The 24,063-nt window shown below is 42.1% G+C and overlaps 1 protein-coding gene and 1 pseudogene across 4 annotated transcripts; both read right to left on the reverse strand.

Annotated features, from left to right (window-relative positions):
* Positions 1-11,925: 11,925 nt before the first annotated feature.
* LOC120639693 lies at positions 11,926-15,229 on the reverse strand (annotated as a pseudogene).
* Positions 15,230-16,294: 1,065 nt separating this feature from the next.
* On the reverse strand, positions 16,295-24,030 carry LOC120639692. 4 transcript variants are annotated; one of them, XR_005661617.1, is made up of 4 exons: positions 19,550-19,986; positions 17,503-18,640; positions 17,322-17,414; positions 16,295-16,846 (listed from the first exon to the last, which is right to left on the reverse strand). XR_005661617.1 is itself a non-coding variant. In XM_039915568.1 (3 exons), exon 2 carries the CDS (start codon positions 18,614-18,616, stop codon positions 17,510-17,512), a length of 1,107 nt encoding a protein of 368 aa, XP_039771502.1. In that variant the 5' UTR covers positions 18,617-18,640; positions 19,550-19,986; the 3' UTR covers positions 17,187-17,414; positions 17,494-17,509. The 4 variants fall into 4 exon arrangements, 1 of the variants encoding a protein (XP_039771502.1); XR_005661616.1 differs by lacking the exon at positions 19,550-19,986 and adding an exon at positions 23,261-24,030 and having other exon boundaries at positions 17,322-18,640; XR_005661615.1 differs by having other exon boundaries at positions 17,322-18,640.
* Between the last annotated feature and the right edge of the window lie 33 nt (positions 24,031-24,063).

A 24,063-nucleotide genomic window follows, 5' to 3' on the forward strand; every position in this document is an offset into this window, starting at 1 on the left:
TGACTTGCTTCAAGTGTTGCAAAGAAGGCCACAAGTCCTACCAATGCAAGGAGAAAGAGGGAAAGGCAAAGGGCAAAGAAAATGGCAAGCCCAATAACTTGAACAAGAGCAAGAAGGGCCACAAGAAGGCAAAGGAGATCAAGAAAAACACATCTCCATACTTGAAGGCTTCGTACATGTACACCAAGCCCACCCACAAGAACAAGCAAAAGAGCAACCACTACATACTTAAAAAGAAGAAGAATGGCAAGGTGTTAGCTCATGTCATGGGGTGGAGAACATATGGATGAAACCGACCTATTTGGGTGCCCAAGGATATTATTCATACCATGGATGGCTCTCAAAAGGTTTGTGTCCCTAAGACTTAGGCACCAAACAAGTGCTTACGGGGAATTTGGAGGCTTGACAAGGTTTGGGATGCATGAGTAGGGATGCATCATACAAATATGAAGTAAAGCCAAGTTATGGATTAAAGATTAGTGACCCAAATTCCCCTCCCCTACATATGAGGTAATGAGCAAGGTAAAAGGATGATCTCAATTCATTTGATATCCTTCATGCATCATTTTAGCTCAATGCCTCTATAGGATTGCATGATCTTATCTTTACTATTGATATCCTTCTTTTGATATGCTTTCCTAGAAATTTCATATGGTAGATTGTCTATGCTTTATCATATCTTGTTGCAACCTACATGAGCTTAATTGTTTCCCTCTCATGGTATATGTCGTCCATAGCATATCTTGCAATTTTGATATCTCTCATACTCGTGATAAAAAATGCTTTTGTATCAATTGCTTGCTTATGGTGCCATGATTAGCAAGTAATAAAGTTAAATCCCCATTATGTAAATTACAAGTGCATACATTTGTTTAAAGTGATTCAAACACTAATGCACACTTTTAGGGGGAGCTAACTCTATAACTTATGTTTGTGTGATTAATATGCTTTACAAGTGCTATTTGTTGTAGTCACCTAGAGCTATCTCCATGAGCACAATTTCCTTTGAACACTACCCCTACAAGTCACAATTGGCATCACAATTGGTGTCAAGATAAGAGGCGCCACAAGCTTTGAAAAAGGGGGAGCTTGTTCAAACAAAGAGAGATATGCCGAATTAAGTTGGTATAACACTCTATCACTAGTGAATTTCTTTTGCTACTAATGCTCCTTGTTGCTAGTGGTTATGAAGCTTTTAGGTGTTTGATGACAAAGGGGGAGAAATGTACCCTAAAAGCAAGCAAATAGTTTGGAGTAAATGATGCCATTAGTAAGGGGGAGGAATGGAAAATGCAATGCAAAAGGATGCATGGTGATAAGGGGAGTTACTTAGTCAATGTGGGGGAGAAGTGCAATTTGATGATCCCATGGACTAAGGTACAAAATTTTTTCATTGCTCATATGGTTCAAACCACACAATTGTCTTACATTGGCCACAAGCCATTGTTTCACAATTGCTATCAAGCCGGAAGCATTTCGTCCTATGGACTAATCAAATGCCGGTAGCTTTTAAAATGAGCATTGAAATGTCATCCGAGCAAGCTAAGTAGTTTCTAACTTTTCAAATTAGTATCAATTTCATATCCTTGCAATTCATCTTGCTTGCTTTGGTTGTGTTGTCATCAATCACCAAAAAAGGGGAGATTGTAGCGAAAATGGCCTCTCATGCCATATTTCAATATAATGTTTTGGTGATTGATATAGACAACACAACACTTGGACTAATATGATTGTTAAGATGATCATTCTCAGGCTTTTAGGTTCAAGTGATAACAAAGAGAAGATAGGCGTAGCTAGGCCTGAAGGGCCGCCCCTACGGTGGACAAGAATTGAAGAGACAGTGAAGAAATCCAAGTCAAAGAAATCAAGACAGAGATACTTTAGTATCACCGGTTGAACTGACGCTGCGAAAATCACATACATCAGTGCATTGACTTGGAGCACACCATGAAGTTTAGTATCACCGGTTGAACCGATGTTAGGAAAGTTGAGAACGTCGGTGCAATGGACCTAGAAGCTGAGGCAAGGTCTATACACCGGATGAACCGACGATTGGGTCTTGATGAACATCGGTGCAGTTGTCCAAAGAGTTTGTTTTTCAGAGTTCACAGGACAACTACACTCACCGGTTAAACCGACGCAGCATCGGTTGATTGCCCGTACATGCAACGGCTAGTTTTTGAGGCGGGCAGTTTAGTATCACCGGTTGAACCGACGATGGCTATTGGAGGTACGTCGGATTAACCGGCGTTAAGTACTTTTCTGGCAGCTTTTCTCCAACGGCTATATTTGCTTGTGCTGCCTATATATACCCCCAAGGCCGGGTCATTTGAGGTTGCTGGAGACTATGAAAGCATAAAAGAGTTAAAGATCCTCTCCAACCACCTTAGAGCTTCATTGTACATCATATAGGCTTAAGCACACTTGTGAGAGTGCTTAGTGCTTGTTTAGGCTTAGTTCTTGAGAGAACTAGCTTGAGTGAAAGTCTTGTTGCGGCAAGCATCTTGTGTACTCGTCGTGTGACCCTCCGACTTGGTGTGGAGTGGCAACGACACTTTGTACAGGGAAGGAGACCCCTCTTAGTGAGAAGCTCCAATAGTGAAGACGGTGTCGTTGGTGACGCTTCGAGAGAGACGGTGGCGGTAGCCTTGTCTTGGTGACTTGGGGTCACTTAGCCTTTGCTTGCCGGGAGCCTTGGTGGCGAACGCAAGACAGTGATCAAGCGAAGAGACTTGGCATCACACTTGTTCTTGTTAGAAAAGTGGCCGTGGACGTAGGGATGGACTTGGTGTCCTAACCGAACCACGTTAAATCGTGTGTCTTGGTGTCTTCACGGGAGTTTGCATATTCTCTCCCTTACCTCTTTACTTATCGTATTACGTTTCCGCATTTACTTTATCTTGCGTACCTTTACTTTCCTAGTTAGTTTGATTAGGATTGGTTATAGGTTGCAAGTCTTTTAGGGGTAAATAGAGAGTAGCATAAATAAACCTTAGTCATAACTAGCATGTGTAGGACGTGTTAGGTTTATCTCATGCAAATAGATTGAGCCCTAGGATAGAAAGTGATTAGCGACCCTATTCACCCCCTCCCCCTCTAGGGTCGGACACCCCGGTGATCCTTACAATTGGTATCAGAGCCTGGTCTCACACCTGTTACGAGGATTAGCCAATTCCATTGATAAATTTGTGAGAAAGCTCGTAGGAGACCAGTCGACTTCACCGTCGAGTGAGTATCATGTCCGGGGAAGGGATGAGTACTGATAGGGCTCCGTTTTTCGATGGCACGGTTTTCCACGATGGAAAGTGCTTATGCAAGCACATCTCCAAGCCCGTGGGCTTGATGTTTGGGGTGTCACCGAATTAGGCAAGAAAAATGAGACTAAAGCCGAGAGACAATACGATGCCATTGCAAAATCAATTCTATTGTCTTCTCTATGTGATAGTGTGTTTAATCGGTGCTTAGACCGGTGCTTGATCTTGGGGGTGTCGGTGTAACCGGTGCAGCTGAGATTTTTCCAACTTGAATCCCACTGGTCAGCTCGGTTAGACCGAAGCCAGGGCGTCGGTGTAACCGGTGCCCTTCGGTTGCACCGGTGCCTGAGCATCGGTTCAACCGGTACAACTGTAGCTGGCCCTTTTTTGCTGAAATGACTTATAATTGATTCTTTCTTCAGATATTCTTTCTTCCAAGTGTTATCTTGTTTCTTTGAGCTGAATTGAGCAAGTGTGGGAGATTTCTAGGGCCAAATTGATTTGAGTCATACTATTAACCCGAGAACCCCTCTTAATAGTACGATCACAAACTAAAAGCTATAAAACTCAAACTAAATCAAGTGTCCTTCGTCTCCTTGTGACTCTTGAATCTAGAATGCTCCTTAATTTTGAAAATTGAGTCCGTGATTCATTTATCATGAATTTTGAGGGGTCTCCTTTCACATTTTATATGAGACATAATTTGTAAATGTTATTTCCTTTAAAACACACGTTAGTCACATACGGTCGTCATTAATCACCGAAACTTATCGAATACATCTACGGGTCTAGATGCGCTTCAATGACTGTTCCCGAGCAACTGTAAAAAAAAAACCGCTGTCACAAATTTTATTTAATATCGTGCTCTCTGCAATTTTCAATACATAGCGCCCTGACCCTGAGACATCTTAAATATGTGTTGCAAAAACTCCAGATGGATCGGAATACATTACTATGTCTGTAGCAAGCAAGATAAGCAGCGCATCGTCATGCATCAAGCACATGTATTGCTAGACTCTTGAGTCATATACAAGTGCACCACACAGAAGCTAGCTTTCTGGAATCAACTAGCTAGTCGTCACCCATAAAAAAGAAAGAACCAACTAACTAGTATAGTCCTTAATGGGCTAAATACTCGGCCATATGATAGCCAACTCTGAGCACTTGATCGACGCCGCCATGTGATCTTCTAACGTACACAAATATATCCCAATAATTGGCATGTACAAATAATTGAGTCAACCAGCTAATTGTATGATCATGCATGAACATGGCAGGGAGCTTTGTGATGATCACAACCAAGATATCCCAACTATCATGCATGCATCCAACTTGGTCTGAGATAGGTCGCATTTGGGTCATACGCCCCTTCCGCTGCATATTTTAGGCTGGTATATCTGCTCGGGTCATGTCAGATCTTAAGATATTAGAAACTTTCAGCTTTATGAGATTTTTTAGTTGGTACAAGAAGAGGAGCTAGCATAATGCCCTGTTTCATCATTTGGAATGTTGTTATTGGTGGTTTAGATTCTAAAGGGCAAATGGACAATTATGATTATTATTCTTGAGTATGTAATACATGGGCAGTTCAATTCATCTGGGGTATGAGTGTGTACAATGTATTCCCCCACGACCCATTTGCATTGATCTCTCTATTGTCTTGCTAACTAAATTTTGGACATGATTTGGAGGTCATTTTAGTCAAGAAAACAGAGGGTGAAAAACGATAAGAGCCAAATAAAGAAGATTCAACTTTTAAGAGCTATAGAAGGCAGTGGTATTATTTTACCTTCAGCAAGGCAATAGAAACATTTGTAGATGTCAACAAGTAAACTTTTTGGGACTAGTATACTTCTTTTTTCTTTTCTACTTTTGCCCACCAAGAATTGTAATCGTTTATTAATTATTACAACAACAACAACAACAACAAAGCCTTTTGTCCCAAGTGAGTTGGGGTAGGCTAGAGATGAAACCCAAAAGACACAAAAGTCATGGTTCAGGCACGTTGATAGCTAGTCTCCAAGCGCTCCTATCCAAAGCTAGCTCCTCAGAGATATCCCAATCTTTAAGGTCTCTCTTAACCGAATCGTCCCAAGTCAGCTTAGGTCTACATCTACCCCTCTTTACCTTATCAACACGCTTTAGCACCCCACTACGCACCGGCGCCTCCGGAGGCCTCCGTTGGACATGTCCAAACCATCTCAACCGATGTTGGATAAGTTTCTCCTCAATTGGTGCCATCCCTACCCTTTCCCGAATAGCTTCGTTCTGGACTCTATCCCTCCTTGTGTGCCCGCAAAACCACTATAACATCCGCATCTCTGCTGCACTCAGTTGCTGGACATGTCGCCTTTTTGTAGGCCAACATTCAACACCGTATAACATCGCCGGGCGAATCGCTGTCCTATAGAACTTACCTTTTAGCTTTTGTGGCACCCTCCTGTCACAGAGGACACCAGAAGCTTGACGCCATTTCAACCAACCAGCTGAGATTCTATGCCTAACATCTTCATCAATGTCGCCATCCTTTTGTAGCATCGAACCTAAATACCGAAAAGTGTCCTTATGGGCCACCACTTGCTCATCGAGACTAACGTCACCACCCTCATGCCTAGATGCGCTGAAATCGCACATCATGTACTCGGTCTTGGTCCTACTAAGTCTGAACCATTTTGACTCTAACGTGCGTCTCCACAGCTCTAACTTCCTATTTACCCCTGCTCTACTCTCATCCACTAGCACCACATCATCAGCAAAGAGCATACACCAAGGGATATCACCTTGTATGTCCCTTGTGACCTCATCCATCACCAAAGCAAATAAATAAGGGATAAATGCCGACCCCTGATGAAGGCCTATGTTAATAGGAAAGTCAGTGGTGTCGCCACCACACGTCCGGACAAAGGGTGAACACAAATAAATGAGAATAAATTAATTGCACAATTAGTGAAAAATAAAACTGAACATGATTTTCTTGGAAAAGATATATCATAAGCTGCTTTGGTCAATAACAAAAATCAGCGAACTTACTGAAAAATAAAAGTAAATCTCAGAAATCTTTCAAATATAGAATAGAATAGATTGCAGAAGCTTTGTTTTAGACTCAAATGCAAAATAAAGTTAAAAGGCCCATTATTTTTCTAGATCCAAAAAGTTGGGCTATATGATCTGTTATACAGTACAAATGCATTGACTTTATTTGATTATTGGAACTGATAGTATTAAAATTTTTATTTTAAGTTCATTTAAACGATAAAAATCAGTTGACCTGATATGAATATAATGGGACCTAAACTTATTTGGTCAGCTATTCAAAAATAACTAGTGCACTAGCTCAACCTATTTTCTCCTTTTCAATAAAATACAACCTTTATGCATTGGAAATAGAAATTGTTATGCGTGTGCGTGTGCGTGTGCGTGTGTGTGTGTTATATACTTGAATTAAGAAAAATGAATTTATGAAAGAAAAAACACAGCACTTTCAAAGCATCGTCTTAACTAACTTAGGAAAAAAAGATATGGACTCTTGCACCTAATAAACTCAACAGATAAATAGTTATAACAAGTAACTAGAGATATAGTGTGCGGTAGCCCGAGCTCCTTTCTTAAGAAAAGAAGCAGATGGAGGTTCGAGGGCAACACCCACATGGCAAGACAGAATCCCAAGAATCATTTCACTCGAAGCACATTCACGCAGTATGCAGATCCTCAAGATGTAAGTAGAGCCTCCCCCAAATATACAAGAGACCAGGCCGTTCATACCCATGGTGTATATATATAGTATAGTATTCATCTCCTATGCGCGCGTCTGCTGCTTGTTTTCTTGGCTGAGTTGAATGTGATGGGAATGATCTCATCATCTTAGCTTGACTGAAACTTGTCTCTTTCCCCAAGGAGTTTGACCTCACCAACTGTTTCCTTTGGTCGGTTGTAACGGTTAACTACCATGTGGTTGCTGCATTATATAAATGTATGCCTGGTTATTCTGCAGGTAATTTTCCCTCTTATTTATCAGTTTGAACCACTGCTCTTAGAAGAAGATTCTTGAATTATTTTAGGGCCTGACACATATCTAGTTCAGTTAGGCTAGGCTGAGCTTCTAGTTTATTGCAGTCATATGAGCCTGAGAATCTCAGACGGTGGAGGGTGCATGCAGTGGCAGGTTTCTCATGTGGCAGCCTCATGCACGACCCATGATCTATCACTGATGGTGTACCATGTAAACAATCATATCTTTACTTACAAAAATACATAATGCAGAAAAAATATAAAATTTAAAGGGAAAAAAATCCCTCCACAAATATGCTACAATGCATATTGATAGCTGCTTACTGGTGATATTAATTCTGAACACTTTTGACCTGATAGGATACAGTGTATATATAGCAATAAATGTTGAGAATTAGAAAATTTTCAAGAGAAAAAAGGTATTAGTAATTTGTGCAAACAAATATATGTTCTACTGAAAGAGGAAACAAATTAATTGTCATTTCTATACTTTGGTTGTAGCATGATATATATCAACTGCTCCTAGATGCACCACATGGTCACGGGAAACATTATAGCTAGGCGCATTTAATTTAGTATGCAGAGACATTGGAGTTATATATTTTTATTGTGGATAATCCCCATTCCATTGGTTATCTTTTGCCTTTCATTTTATATAAGTGTTTGTTTAAGTTGGTCAATGAAATTGATGGGATTCTCATGTGCTTGGTGCATTCCCTCTTTCCCTAATGGGGAAATGTACAAGCTGTCTTGTAATACAAACTCAACGAGAGCTCAGAAGCAAATGTATCTGGGAGAGTAAATAAAGGATGAAGATCCAACACCAGATCTATGAGAAAAAATGAATTGCAATTTGCATCGCTTTATGGCTCGAAAATCCACATGTAGTTCTAAGAGAAGATTAATACTGAAACTGATGATGTGCAGACATAAATATATCAGCAGATTATATATGATTGAATTCAATTCACACAGCTCAATGTAAATGATTGTCTCCAGGGGAAAGAGTTGAAGTTTAAGTACCTCACAAACTGTCAACACAGACATCATGACAAATTATCTGAACTTCCTCGATTTATTAGGATAATTAATTCGTAATATTGGCCATTTAGTGACTTATAGCATGTTTTTATGGATGCCAATAATAGCTGGGCCGGGGACGGTCCAGATCAAATTCAGAGGTTTATCAAAGTATCACAGGCACCGCACGATATTGATTCGCGCTAATCCAGAACATCTATTTTTCATGTGGCAACCTTGAATGAGTGCGTGCAGTAACCACTATGTAGAGGTGGCTTGGCTTCTCCACTACACTGGCCTGACCGTCACTTCTTCAAAGGGTATCTCTTATCCTAGGACATCTTGTTAATTAGATCCATCTTACATCAGCTACCCATTAGCAGGGCTACCACAAGAAGGCGACAGATAACGATTTCAGTGATATACACTTACACGCAAAGATTGATCGATGAACGTATCGAGAAACAAATCGACAATAAAGATGGGACTGATGCCAAAACATAAGCCACTGAATACCACTATTGTGACTAGCCTATTTAGCACATTTGGAAGTGGGGCATGCAATGCAATATCACTATACTCCGATCCATGGCCACACTAGTCTATCTGGCGAATGAAACCGAACAAACAGCACATCACACTGATCTGACAGTTTGTGGGCTCAAATAGTCAAGAACCTATCGCGCATACTCTGTAGTTGATATTGCCTGTTAATGTAAGGCGACAAGAACATGTGTCTCTACAAGTAGTGGAAGAATATAAGGTGACAAGATATGCGCGCATGCATGGTCTCCAAAGAGGGGCAAACCATGATTGGGAGGCCACTTTGTGCAATTACATTTTCCCCAAGCTTTTTCCTGACAAAGTCAGCATCAGCTATTCAGCTGGCATCCCATGTTGATGTAATGCTTGCAGTAAAAGTGTCTAGAACAATGCTATACCAGTTTGGCCCAGAACTGGCATGATATGGACCACTCTCAAACACTGGTTAAACGGTCATAGGTTAGACAAACAAATATATGCACCTGTCAGCGTCAAATGATTTTGACAAGGATAAGAGACTCAATTGATGGATTCTTGCACTGCACTCAGCCTCTCGAGCTGGTTAGTGTGGTTTCCTGTTCATGCCACTCTTTTCTTAGTGCTCCATGCATTACGCACGATGCATGATAGCTTGTTCACTGCATTCAGATGTGGCCAGATTCTTCAGGCAAAGATGCTTGGTTTTCCGGCATATTCTTGGACGATAAAAATAGTGAGATTAGTCCTAGAGGACAAGAAATCAGGATTAGTGTAAATAGTTGTCCTTAGTAACACTCTTTTTTCTCTGCTTTTTTATTTTCTGAACAAGTTATTCTTCAACACCTTTTACATGACATGGCACACAACATGTTCAAAGAGAATTGTTCATGTGGCCAAATCTTGTGCACAAGATCACAATCCCTCGTGGTTCCCTTTGATCAGCACAAATCCATGTGACAAGAAGTGATATGTATACTTAGTTCTGATGCAAGTGACCCAACTCAATGGATGCGTGCCACGTGCACCAGCAACAATTGGACGGTTGAGATAGAGATGAAGATTCCATCTGTGCTTGTATACTAATAGCACTAGATTTCCCATGTGTAGTAGGCGGCTACAGGAATCTGATGATTCTTCCCATCTGTGCTCAGTACATAGATTTGTGCGAGCATACAATTATATGAAACAAGATCAGAAGTGGTATATATCCTTATGCATAAATATACATGAGTGAATCTTTGACTGGTAAAAATTCCGAGACCAAAATGTTTGTTTGACTGAGACAAGCAATGCAAGAAAACTGTCCATGCGCGGCCGACCCATGCGCACTGTCAATTTGTAGGGATGGATAACATGTCCGGCCCTACAAATACATTTGTAGGGGCGGGTCATGGGCTCATCCGCCCCTACAAATTATTTTCCAAAACATGAAAAAATTAGAAAAAAACTTAAAAACAGCAAAAGAAAAATAAAAAAATATCCCTGCTAACTGGTACAATTTTGTTGACGAGATTCGAACTGCCTACCAAGTCTCGAGCGTACCTTCTTTATCACCACATTACATAGTCACTTATTACTCAATAGGGTATGTTATTCTTTTATATTAGTTCTAGAATTGATTTGTAGCATCGGCCGTCACCTGCCCCTACAAATCTATTTCTAGGGGCGAGTGATGCCACCACCCGCCTCTAAAAATATTTTTTTATTTTACCAAAAAATTCATTTAAATATCTATATATAGAAAAACAAATAAAAAAAGTGAACGACACTATAGTTATTGTAAATTATAAAAATAAAAAAATATGCTAAGTATATTTCAATGTATATAAAGATTAAGATTGTAGAAATCTTAAAGTATGGCTTGAGTTATGTGAAATACTATATGGTTATATATATTAGAGAACTTATAATAATTTAGACCATTAAATGACCTCAAATGAAAAAGCTATAAACTACAAAGTTTTAGATTTGGTCATTCTCTATAATTTTGTTATAAAGTTTGACTTCATCCGAGACGATATAAAAAAGTTATGAATTTTTTTGGCATAGGACCATTTGTAGGGGAGAGTCATGCCATCACTCACCTCTAAAAAATGCATTTTTAAGGGCGGGTCAAAAGCTACAGTAATCCCACTCCATTTGTAGCAATGCATTACATTTTAACCCGCCCCTGAAAAAAATTGGGGCATTGCTATAAATCATTTTTGTAGCTGTGTCATACACACATAGAAATACTCAAACGATATAGTAGGATTGTTGCATAAGGGAAGCACATTAAGGGTGTATTGAGTTGAGCTAAATCTTAAGAATGCAGTGCAATTCAAAAAAAGAAAATTAAAATTTCTCATTTTCAGAAGTTATAGTATAAGAAACATAATCTTTAAACGGTAAACTAAATCTTTAATAGTTGACGTACTTCAACCATCGGAAGGGAATCCAATGGTGGTTGAATCTTCTTCCAGTTTCGTTCTTTCACTTTCTACCATTGCTTGCAGCCACCCACTCTCCTCATCCATATCCATCTTTTCAACACCCATCTTCCTTTGTCTTTCAGTAGCTCTTCCGTAGCTGGATCCATCTTTGTCGCTGCGCTAACCATTCCCCAGCCACCACCCTACAGAGCTTGTTGTGCCACTGCCTCAATCCGCGCCTCGCCACATAACCACACCGCTGCTTAGGTACCCTTTTTAAACCCAAGGTGCCGCGCCTCCCAAACAAGAAAGACCACCTACCCTAACAATTGCTGCAATGAGAAGGCATCAACATAACTACTGCCTTGAAAAGGCATTGATTGTACAGTTCTTCGATTCATGCGGTTGATATTTAGGAGGCTCTATTTCTTAATATTACTATGCTAGGGTTTTTTAGAGGACCCTTGGACAAATACAAAGGTTTTTAGAGTCTGAGTGAGGATCTGGATTCGAGGCCGAGTTTGTTCATTATCAGGCTAATTTGCTGGGCCATTTAGGCCCAGAGAAAAGATTGGTGTCCTGATCATATATGACTGATGACTCGAGGCCCAAAATATATGCCAGATGGGCCAAGTAGAAGGCCCAACTCTACACTTCATATAGTCATGGGAGTTCAGACGACACCTCGTACGGCAAACTGTATCCAGAACTGCAAAAAACGATGTACATTCAATCTACAAACCAGTCTTTCTAAAGAAATGTACATTCAGTTACAAATCTGTCTTTCTTTTTGATAATACGCAAGAGAATTGCATACTTGCATTAAGTAGAGGATAGAAAGGATCTCATCATACAGAAAATTGAATATTGACAACACAACACAAATTACATTCTAGTTCTGCTTTCCAGTAAACAAGCCATCATAGGCAGAAATGACAAGCAGAAACCGCAGGTGTTACAGCACAATGAATTCAACGTCCTTTGACCTTCGGTTTTCACTTTTGACAACACAATGAATTCAACCCTGCATGCATAGAACCGATAATGGCACCTTTAGATGGAGTGATGAACGATGACAAATTGTACAGAGGCATTTTGTTAGTAGATCAAGGATAGGAGACTCTGTGTATCTTATAAACCAACAGACATTTAACAGGTTTCATGAAGTATAAAGACATTTCTTCTTTTAACTTAGAAACTGTGGTGTCACAAAGTCTCATGCCCGCAGCTCCATGAACCAGTAATTGGCCCCAGAGGGTTCTGCTGCACAATATTAATGGAACCAACTAGTTGAATTCATGTAGCTTCAATTCATTAATCAGAAAATCCGATAGAATTTAGGTATGACCCAAATCCAACCAGTAATCTTCTTTATTTCCATTTTTCTTTTTTTCATACCAAGGAAAAATAAAACCTTGATTCTTAATTATAAAGTATGCTAAAAAATCATGCATTGAAAGGAATGACTCCATGTAAATCCAATCCTTCCCAGTTCCCATCATTCAACGGGTACATTTACCAGTACCTACCTTGGCATTGATGGTAAAGACTAGTTCTAACTTCTAAGGAACTATTACCCTCTCATAGAGATGAAAATGAAATCTGCGGCTTCTAGGGTAAAGACAGGGAAATAAATATTGCTGACCTGATTGAGATGTGAAGACAAAAGATCACTGGGAATATTCAAATAGATTGGCAACACATTTCCCAGTAGAATGTGCATTTGAACCTATGATACCTTTACAGACTCAATTTCAGCTTCAGCATTACAATCTGGAAGACTCTGTAGTGCCTAATGAAGAGCAGGAATAGCCGTCAAGAACAGGTAGAACAGGACACATTAAAATCAATCATGAGAGAGAATAAGTTGATAGGTGTATTTATGTACCTCATACAAGTACCAAGAGATGTAAGCATCTGTGGCAGCATACTGAAGTTGCTTCTTGGTGAGAACATCAGCCTCCCAATTTCCCATTCTTATGTTGCTTGGCTTCGACAACTAGAGGAAAGTTGCAGTTGTTAAAGAGCATTTCAACATTTGAAGTCCAAGGGAACCAAGAAAGCATGCTTCAATAACCAAAAGAATTTTCAGTTTCACATTTATTGTCAGAAATTTAGTTTTTAATAAATAATTGGGGGGTTCTGTGCTTCAGTTTCAGTCTACCAAATAGCAACTTGAACGATTAACAACCTACCAAACTTAAGTAACTGAAAACAAATAGAATTTCCTCTCTCACATTAGAAACAGAGCTAGGCAAGAGAGGGGGGAAAACTTAATACTGTCAAAATACCTCTTTACACGTGATCATTTCAGTTAAAGAAGCAAGAATCCATCTTTTAGGAGGCCCAGCTAACTTGGCATTTGCCAAGATTGACAAATCCATCAATGGTTGTACGCAGGTATCATAATCGTTCAACATTTTTCTTGCATCGTTGTCTATGCATATTCCAACCTGAGAGGACACAGATCAATGAGTTGACTGATCAAAGCAGAGCATAGTATACGGGAAATGTGAAAAACATCTGAGGGTAGCAACATAAAACCCAAGCAAAATTGCCTACTTTAATGGATGAATTATCCTCCAAGAGAGATTTTAGTTTAGGTGGTACTCCAGAGTGAGCGATATGCAGAACGTAGCAGAGTCTTTTCCATGCAGAGCTGCATTACAGCAACTTTACATGGGGGCTCTCCTGCGAAGACCACAGTGACCATTATGTTCCATCAGATTACACCACTTGCAAGAATGACATAGCGAAACATTACAACAACAACAACAACAACAACAACATAGCCTTTTGTCCCAAGCGAGTTGGGGTAGGCTAGAGATGAAACCCAAAAGACACAAAGGTCACGGTTCAGGCACGCTGATAGCTAGTCTCCAAGAGCTAATATACAAAGCTACCTCTTCAGAGATATTCTAATCCTTAAGGTCTCTCTTAACCGACTCGTCCCAAGTCAGTTTAGGTCTACCTCTACAAAAACAAATTGAAGATGGTACTCTAAATTCGGATAGATAGAAGAACAAAAAATCTCTTCTCGGAAAGGGCCTCCATTCAAGATCAAACCCAAGAGAAACTGGACCAGGGGCCTTGATGTTCTTGATTTTGCTTAAGATGTCCATTGCAGCCTTCTCCACCTCAGAAGATGTCCTGCAGTAAACAATCTTACCGCCGAATGAAATTGGCTGGTGCCTTGCCCTCACATTCCCTATAGTCAAAATGAAAAGGAAATAAGATGCCCATTTCAATCACAGAAGAAGCATGATATGCATAAGCTACAAGTCCTACAACATAGTATCTGATATGCCAACTGAGGAATTGAATCATGACAGGTCAATGAAGTTCTGAGTTTTAACAGAAGTAGTAACATAGAAACCAACAGGAGAGTAGCCATTGTATGTACTGAAAAATTGCAATTTTTTTCTTACAAGTGATGCAACTCTAGCACCAAGAAACCTCCACCTTTGGTACCCAGTGTGATGCAATCATCCGAACCCCTTTGGTAACGGAAGCAATTTGTATGCCCCCAAAGACTCAAGGCGAGAGGCGTCACCTCGCATCAGGGGGGTTCTTGCCCCCATTTTCAAGAACCGAGAGGGTTGTTCAATTCCGCGATGCCAAGAATGGGAAAGGGGTAGCAGAGAAGAGGGGGACCGCACCTTGGAAGGAGGGGGGCGTGAGCACCCACGACGGCGTAGATCCCCCGGAAACCGGGCTTTGGCTGTATCCGCCGGAAACAGGGCTTTGGCTGTAGCGGGGGCGGGATGAAGGGGACGGGGAGGTCCAGTCGGGGAGGCGGCGGCGCTTGGCGGAGGCGTAGGCGGCCTCGATGGCCTGGAGCTCCGCCTCAGCCGCGTCATCCCAGTGGAAGTCGTCGTCGCCGACGGACGACGTGGGGGCCGCGCCGGCGCCGGGATGATGTATGACCATCGAGCTCGCCGAGCGCGGCGGAGCCACTTTTCCGGGAGAAAAAAAGATGGGATTTTTGTTTTTATTTTTTTTCTCGGTTTTGAAACTGGGGAGAGGGGGGAACATTGTGGGGCTAATTTGTGGATAGGCCCTTTCACTTTCTCTCTCTTGCACTTTTGCATTAGTGTGAAAAGAATGCACTTGCAAGTGTGTACAACATGCATGTAAGGTGCACCTGTAAAACACTAAAACCTACAAATTCAGTTCATGTACATCCAAAATTAAATCTTAGATATCCAAATAGTCATCAACAACGGTTTAAACTTTAATAGGCACTACCTATCCAAATGATTCTTGACTACTTGATTGGTGGCAAACTGATCTCGCTAGACCTATACATTGATTGTGGGGCAAAGAAAAATAGTTATTATGGGCGAAGACTAAGGAAAGGATGCCAGATAACTCCCTTTTGTTTTGTGATAAGCTAAAACATCTGCAACGCTGAAATTGACAACAAATAATCCAAGTTCTACCAAACTTCTAATTCATCCACCAAAAAGCACACCTGGCAAGCCAGACGGTTGGATTGGGTGGCTTCTTGCCCTTAATGGTGGCAAGGCCAGTTTAGATCCTTGTGGTTGCTACTTATCTCTCAAATGTTATAGAGAAGTAAGGGGTTATTGGGATCCAAGAGCTAAATTTTAAACCATATCACATCAAAGAGAATCTTAGTATTTAGAAGTATTAAATAAAAGTTAATTATAAAACTAACTGCAAAACCCTGGGGCTAAACTGCGAGACAAATCTAATGAGGTATGTTAACCCATAATTACTGGATGGTTACTGTAGCATTACTGTAGAAAATTAGGGGTTAATTTGGCTCATTAGATTCATCTCGCGAATTAGCACCCATCTGTGCAAAAAAATTTATAAACAGATTTTATTTTATACTCTAAAATAGTAAGATTCATTTTGATGTAACAGAGGCTAAAAACAAGTCCCTAGAAACAAACATGGTCTAACTCTGAAAATAATACAGGTTGTTCAACAGTCAGATCAAGTTTAGCTAAACATTTTGTTTGTCAGTTATATTAAAATAACTTTAGCTGACGTGTGCATGATTTGTTAACTTTGTTAGTGGATTATATTAAAACAAAAATCACCAAGAACTAAGTTTCAGAAACAGTTTCACCATGCATTATAATTAAGGTCCTCAAATATCAGATACAACCGTCAATCATTGGAGAAAAGCCTCTCTGCATAAAAATATGCACCTGCTCAGCGGTAGAGTTCACAAACCACAGGGACCAGTGATGGATACCCTCGTCCATCAAACTTGCGTAAGGTTTGGATGGACAAGCCAATGGAGGCAACCATTTGAATTACAACAACAGACGCACACCAAGTTTGCGAATGGTCTTGGTAACAAGTATGCACAATTGCACATAATGTGAACCATTGTTTCAGGAAATCCGACTCTACTCACTTCAGTTGAACAAGGATATCAACCGGAACAGATGCAGGTGACACGAAAAATAAACACATGGTGCATCAGCAACAGCTCCAGCTGTGATGGAACGAGCATCTCCAAACACCAAACTTCCAGGTCACATCTAGTTGGATAGAGCTGTCAGCTATGCCCTAATAATAAATGTTCTCCCGAGCGTGTCACAATGAAGAGGGCCTTATGGATGGTGCCGAACCCATTTGACTAGTCTGAACCATAGTCACAAAGTTTCTGGGTCGACCGGGTCGAGGAACGGGGTCGAGGGTCGTCATTTTATAAAATTGTGGTACGAAGGGGGTATATATCTATGGAACGATAAATTATGTGGGACGCAACCCTGATTCATCGGGGTCGATATCTTCGGGTCGATAAAAACAAAAACTATATATGTGCTACTAATGAAGAAACTAATCTGCACAAGCATATAAGAAACATATGAAAGAGTACATTTAGACCATGCTACACGTACTCAGCTCATTGTCTAACAAAAACCACATCAATCCACTGTCCTTAACCTCCTTATCCCAATTAAATCTGCTAGCAATGGGGCTGCGACCCCTTTCAATCCGGGACACGATCCAATCTTGAATGGGACACTGAACCTCTTCGACCCCGACCCTCGAATCGGAACGACGTTCCCGGGTCGAGGGACGAGGCATCGACCCCGAATCCTGTGACTATGGTCTGAACTTGAACTTGAGGTCCACTCGCTTTTTGGTCTTTGATTGCAGTGATGTGCACAGCATTTTAACAATACGACAAAGCACATCACCTGCATCTCCACTGGCATGGCAAATATCATGCAAGGAGTCATCATGAGTTCTTGGTAAAAGAACTTCACAGCAGTGAAGAATGTAATTACCACAGCTACATATGTATTACGCTCGCTCCTCCGATCTTGATCTGATGAACCTCCGGCGACTCCTCGGTCTCTGAACCTCTTCATCTAAGTTATTCTCTTCCTCATCCTCCTGCTCATCATCATCATCATATTGGAGACCTAATAAATTCTCTCCCCACAGATAACGTCGTCTCTGCCTTCTCAGGCCCCGTGATGCGCCTCTTGGCTCATCACCTGATCTAATTGGACTACTGCTGAGCATATGAAAATGAAATAGAAAAAATGTTGTCAGCAGAGATCCACTTGGTTCACTTGGGCCGCTGGTTTCCCGGTCATGTGAAAACATTTCACCACCTTCAATAGCATAATCACCAAGCACAACTGCCCCAGGCATCGCGGACCGGATTGCGCTCACTATGTCACCATACTCCTGCTGATGCTCCAGGTGGTGCCACAAACGGCGCCTTGATGGATCCACATCAGCAGGCCTTGTTGTGGGGTGCACCCTTCTGGCATGTCTACGGATCTCCCTGTAATTACCAGAAAATGTGCAGGCTTCCCGTGAGCAAGCTCTCGATTTCTCATCCAAATACTTTCTGGCTTCCTTGATGATCTTCCAGCCATTAACAGTACCCCTGCACAGTGGGCACAACAATTGGTTTGAGCTCGACACTTCATTTGACTCCAAAGGACCACTGTTCACCTCCTGTACTTCCAATGTCATATCTGGGCCTTCATTGTAGTTATTTTCTTCCTGTTCTCCAGCTATGGCATCTTGATGATTGGAAGCTTCATTAGGTTCAGATATGAGTAACCTGGGGCTCTCTCTAGTGAGATCAAAACGAGATCTCTGGACAGCATTTTGGTTTCTTGTACCCCCAGGCACGGATGAGTTTGGGTGTGAAGAACTCTCACCATCATTCACTTTCATTTTCTTGAACCTGTCTAGGCAATTTGAATGCCTATAGCTTGTATCACATATGTAGGATCGGCATCCTTTATCATGGGAGCTGCACAACAGAAGGACAGCATTATGCGGATGGTCCATGCATATTGGGCACAGCGCATCATCCCATTCCTTTTTTTGAAACTCATCATCCCATTCCTTGTGCTGTGCAGTTGTATCTGTGTCTGTATTTGCCATCTTCACCAAACTGCACAGGAATCACTGAAAGGTATGGCCAGAATTAGTAACAAGCATTTGCTATCTGCGTTGAGCAATGAAGCTAGATTATATAATCATATAATTATAATGGTATTCTACAAGCAGGCAAAACAGCAGAAGGTGTTATCTTAACCAGTTTAATTGTGAAAAAAGCTGATTGCTGTTTTTTTTATTCTTCAATGAAGAACCTTCATCTATATTTATTGCTATAAAAAGCACAGGCAACTTCTAGGTTAAGTCAATGCAAATCAAAATTCGCAACACATCTTCCAATAAAATTTATGAATCCAATTAGGATCTATATAAGCCGCTATATTACAAGTGTGTACCAAGTAATCATCTACAGCGCAGAACACATGCACTCTGCAGCACAAAGTGAAGGTCCTAGGTGAGCCACATGACACACTTTCACTTCCAAGGAGAAGGGACTACGGTTCAAATTGAATTAAGCACTAAGTTATTATGCCCTTCGGGTGCACACCCATGCAGACATGGATACATTTGAAGTATCAAACACTAACAATTCACTATCCCGATATGAATGCTTGGACAAGTGCATACACATATCCTTGTGGTAAGCAGGAGAATGTCTGCACCAAGGCTGCACAACAGAAATGACTATTAATTTGCCATCCATCCATCTCTGTCCAGTCAGGTTCTTACCAATTGCACACCCAAGTTCAGAAATTGGAAATACGATCTTTAAGTCACCATACCAGGGTCAGGCCAGGTTAACATGGTGGTTCAGTTGAAACGAACCCTCAAGAAAACAAATGGGGGATATTAACTGTTACTAGTACAAGATGCGGCGTAAACATAAATACATAATCAGATTTCAGTTTGAGCAAATTATTCAAAGTTCCATTGAAAAAGTGAGGTGGATGTGTATTTGGGAGGCAAAAGATCAACAACCTGTGGCCTGAGTGCCTGCCTGCCTCTCCCCCACTCCGAATCTCTCTGCGCCTGCCGGACCGGGCGCCTTCCGGAGATCCACTGGCCACGGCGGGGATGTGTCCCGTGCCGCACGCCAGCAGGCCGCAGCCGGTCGCACTCGCACGGGCGCGCCGCGCCGCGCAAACTAGTGCAGACGCGAATCGATTCGTCTTACCTCCTCACGTGCAGCGGTGGAGGGCGAAGTTGGGGATTGGGAGTGGGAGTCCGGCCCAGATTAGACGAGGACGACGGCGATCGGGAGGAAGGCGTGGTCGGGATTGCGGCGGATGGAAGGATGCGTGGATCTGGATGAAGGCTGTGGAAGACAAGAGGTGGAAACTGGGAAACGAGCGCAGTGGTCCGGGGACTCTCCCCGGAGTGTTTTGTAAGGAGTAAATTGTACCCATCTCCTTATACTTATCTTACCTAGTTAGACTTTTAAATTGTTATATCTAGATCTTAAAATCATATTAAGTATTCTATTCAAGATCCCAAACGCGCCACACGAGCAACCAAAGCACCATATGAATGCCACGGTGGCAAACATTTGCAAAACAACCTCTCTGAATTCTATCATGGTTCAGTTAACATCCGCGCTCTCTCTCCTCTGCTCCGCCTCCCCATGCTTCTGCCTAAGCTTCCTGAGGGGAACATTGTTGCGGCTGCTCCACGTCCTCCGCTCGCCCTGGTCTGCATCTCAGCCAGCGAGCCTTGCGCTCAAGCTGGCAAAGGGGGCAGACAACGACGAGCTACCACAACGATGGATAGAGCAAAGAAGGGCGGCGAAGCTCAATCAAGCAGTGGCAGAGCAGAGCTCGATTTGGCGATAGAGCTCGATGTGGTGTCCCAGGCCATGGCTTTGGCATGGCACGGATGGGCACGTGGCCGTCTTGCACCCCGCCATCACGACAGGCAGCTCTAGGGCCGGCAGCCAACAAAGCCGAGGCGGGCGTGTCCCACGCCAGCCTCATCGCACTCTCGTACGCCGTGGGGGGCATATGGTGTGCAGGGCATCATCGGCGCGGCTGACGCGCATGGTGAGGAATGCGAAGAGGAGGTGGAGGTCGGCGGCCACGACGAGGTAGCTCCCATCGGCGCGGTCGATGTCGGCGATCGCGAGGTCATGCTCGGCACGGATGTCTGTTGGGTATTTTAGCATCACGAATAAATTTGCAAGTGCACGGATATCTTTGTACCTTTCATCTTAGAGTATTCCAAGGGTTATCGAATCCACAGAGAACGTGTGTGCACTCTCTTCTATTCTACTCGGTCCAAGGACACACCAAGATAGGTTGAAGGGAAGAGAGAATTCCTAAGATAGTGCTGCTGCTGAGTTAAAGGTCGATCTCTCGGGCAAAATACTCGCTTCGAGCACCGGCTTACAACTGGTCTATCAGTCGACTCCGGCCAACAGCTCTACGCTATATCTAAACATGGAGGATTACGAAGGACCAATAGGGCTGTCACCACCTACGGCCTACCTCTAATAAACCGTGGGATATAAAGCAAACGAAGGATAATCCCTAGCCTAGACACCACGTCTACGCTATTGATTACTACTGGAGTCTAACTACGTATGAGCTCCCGTAGTAAACTATATCACTCTGTACGAATACAGAGCGACGAACCCGCGAGTAAGAGAACTGATCTCACTCAACTACAAGCACTACTAGCATATACTATACCAAGTATAGAACTAGAGATAGGAACCACGAATACTTACTAAAGCCGAAGAATGTAGCAACATCCATAGAGGTACAAGCTGGGAGCAGAATGCCGACACCCCGGCACTTCTCCCGAACTACTCTCTCACTCTCGTAGAGGTACAAAATGGAGAAGAGCGCCGAAGATCGGCACCCCTCTTGAGTACCTCTACCCTCTCCCTACTCTAAGACAACTCTAAACCAAGAGAAGGCTTGGAGTGAGCACTTGATAGATGTCTTCATTTGTTCCCCCTCCTCTACTATTTATAATAGGGAGCCAAGGGGTGTTCAGCCGAGAATCAGCAGCTCTATCCCCTGGAACCGACCTTGGGAGCCAGTGAGGAGCTGCCACGCGTCAAAGATGAGGTGGTGGGGCCTGTGGGCTTGGTCGGCCAACCATGGTGGTCGGCCGGCCTGCCCGGGGCTACAACCGCCCCCAAATTTGGTATTTGGGCTGCCCTGGTGTCCCTTATCCTAATCCCATGGGTCATGGCCAGTCCTAAGCTCGTTTGCTTGGGTGCACGGGCCTCTTTTGATCCAATTCACCCTGATTCTCATGCTATGATTGGTTGCAAGTGTGTTTCCCTGCTCATGAAGTGTGTTTTCACCCTTATTTCACCTGCATACAAATAATTATCAACACTCGTGGAAGTGGTAAGTAATAAATCCCTACCACTATGTTGATGTTTACATTTTATGAGTTTATGCAGGAATTGACGGCGCAGAATTGATACTTAAGCGCGGTCTACAACACCCCCACACTTAGCATTTGCTCGTTCTCGAGTGAAGGAGAAAGAACTAAGGTAGAACACGAATTCCAAAGATATGAAGCGAGCATAAGAGATATTCCAACTCATACCTTGTACTTGTGAACTTTGAAGTGTCTATCATGCCATCTTGGGTAGTTGAGGCATGGAACAGTGTTGAATCAAATCACTCCTACTCCTTATGTCAAGTAGCTTGAGATTTTCAATAAGTTTTCAAAACAAACCTTGCTTAGCTCCTCATTTGATTCTCTCAGATCGCTCAATGTGTATATATTCTTTCCAAGGCATTTGACTTACCTTTTCTTCATCCTACTTGTAGTGATGGCTATGTGGAGCTCAAGGTAGGGCATGAAGGATAAGACATACTTGTATCATATATATTACAAAGTCAAAAACCGGATCCAAAGAGAAAAACAAATCATACAATCAGATCAAGATGTGCACGTGTATGGATTATGGTGGATGAGATGGAAACTCCTCTTGTGTGGTCCCTCCCTCACTATAAATTCTTTTGAGAGCATGGTTATCTCTTCTTCTCTCTTTTTTTTTCAAGACCTTCATGGGTCCCCTTCTTTTTGTTTCTTTCTTTTTTTTCTGGACCTTCATGGGTCCATATTTTTTTAATAGCTCATGCCTCATTTTTTAACAGTAGCTAGAGAGAGAGACCAACACAATTTGTGGAGCATTTATTTTGTGAAATGGATTGATGATAGAATGCTAACTTCTCATCGAAGCATAGCAAGGGGATATGTGGTGTGCACGTGAATTTTGATCATGAAAGCATGACAAAATTTCTCTCGAGGGTCACAACAATTTGACAAAGCTCAATGCAAAAACAAGCAGCATATGTGTATATGGTTTTCAAGAAGTATCATCATATGGCTTTGGTAGGATTTTGGCATATCAAAGAGGAGCTTCGCAAAGATTTTTCAAAATTTTAAATAAAGTTCCCAAGCACTTAATCAACAAAGAGCGAAGATCATATTATCCGAACCATATCTCACACGTCAACTACTTAGATGAGCATGCTTTCTTAAATATTTTTTATCACAAGCATCAAGGCGATAAGAATGGAATAAAACATATGCAAGCCAACCATAGGAAACATGTAGAGCAGGTGGAACACACTGATTCATTTTGAGCTTGATTTTAATGAGTTAGATTTAAAATTCATTCAAACTCATTAATCAAGAGAGTTGAGAGGTAGAGGATGCACATACAATCGTTGTTGAAGAAGATGGTGATCAAGGCAATGGTGATCCAGCCAAACCACCGGGTGGCCGGCTGGCTCTGGTGTCTTTGCCTTGTCCTTTATCATCTTGGTGCAAACGATGTTGTGCGATACATCTGTGGGAGATCTTGAATATGTATGGCAATGACGGTCTTGAGAGATCTCCCCCCACACTTGTGCTTGTACCTGGTGCTGTATTCAACAAGTGGAAACGAAATAGTGGCTCTGCTGGTTTTAAGAACCAGGGAGCCCTATAATTTATTGAAACTAAACTTTACTCTCACCATGAGACTTACTCTGGCGATCCTCGGGCGACCTTCCGGTAGGGCTTTGTTTAATGGCAAAAGCAGAACATTGAGAGTGCTTACCATGGTGTTTTATTGATGAGAACTCAATATTGTCACCATGACCGCTCCTCTCATTTTTTTAATTTTATATATTTTTTAAGGATCAAGATACAAGAACTAACACCATTCCCAAACCAAGATATGAATTAGCAAGAGAGATCTTACTTGGGGTCCTCACATACCTTCCCCACACTTGGAGTTTGCATTGCTAGGCGATAAAACTTCAAGTGTGTGGAGTTCAAGCTCCCTTTCATAGTTGTTCCCTTCCAAAGATGTATCAAGATGTTGAAGTTGGTGTTGCTCCCATGCTCGTAGGCATCACCTGTCCATCTGTGGCAGCCCCGCCTAAATTAATCCGGCTTAAATGCGCTAACCATCATCGAAACAGTAACTAGGGTTAACACGCACTTAAAACGGAGTAACCCGGCAGTGCTGTCGGGTAAAA

The sequence above is a fragment of the Panicum virgatum genome, chromosome 7K (assembly GCF_016808335.1).
Source record: "Panicum virgatum strain AP13 chromosome 7K, P.virgatum_v5, whole genome shotgun sequence".
Lineage (NCBI taxonomy): Eukaryota > Viridiplantae > Streptophyta > Magnoliopsida > Poales > Poaceae > Panicum > Panicum virgatum.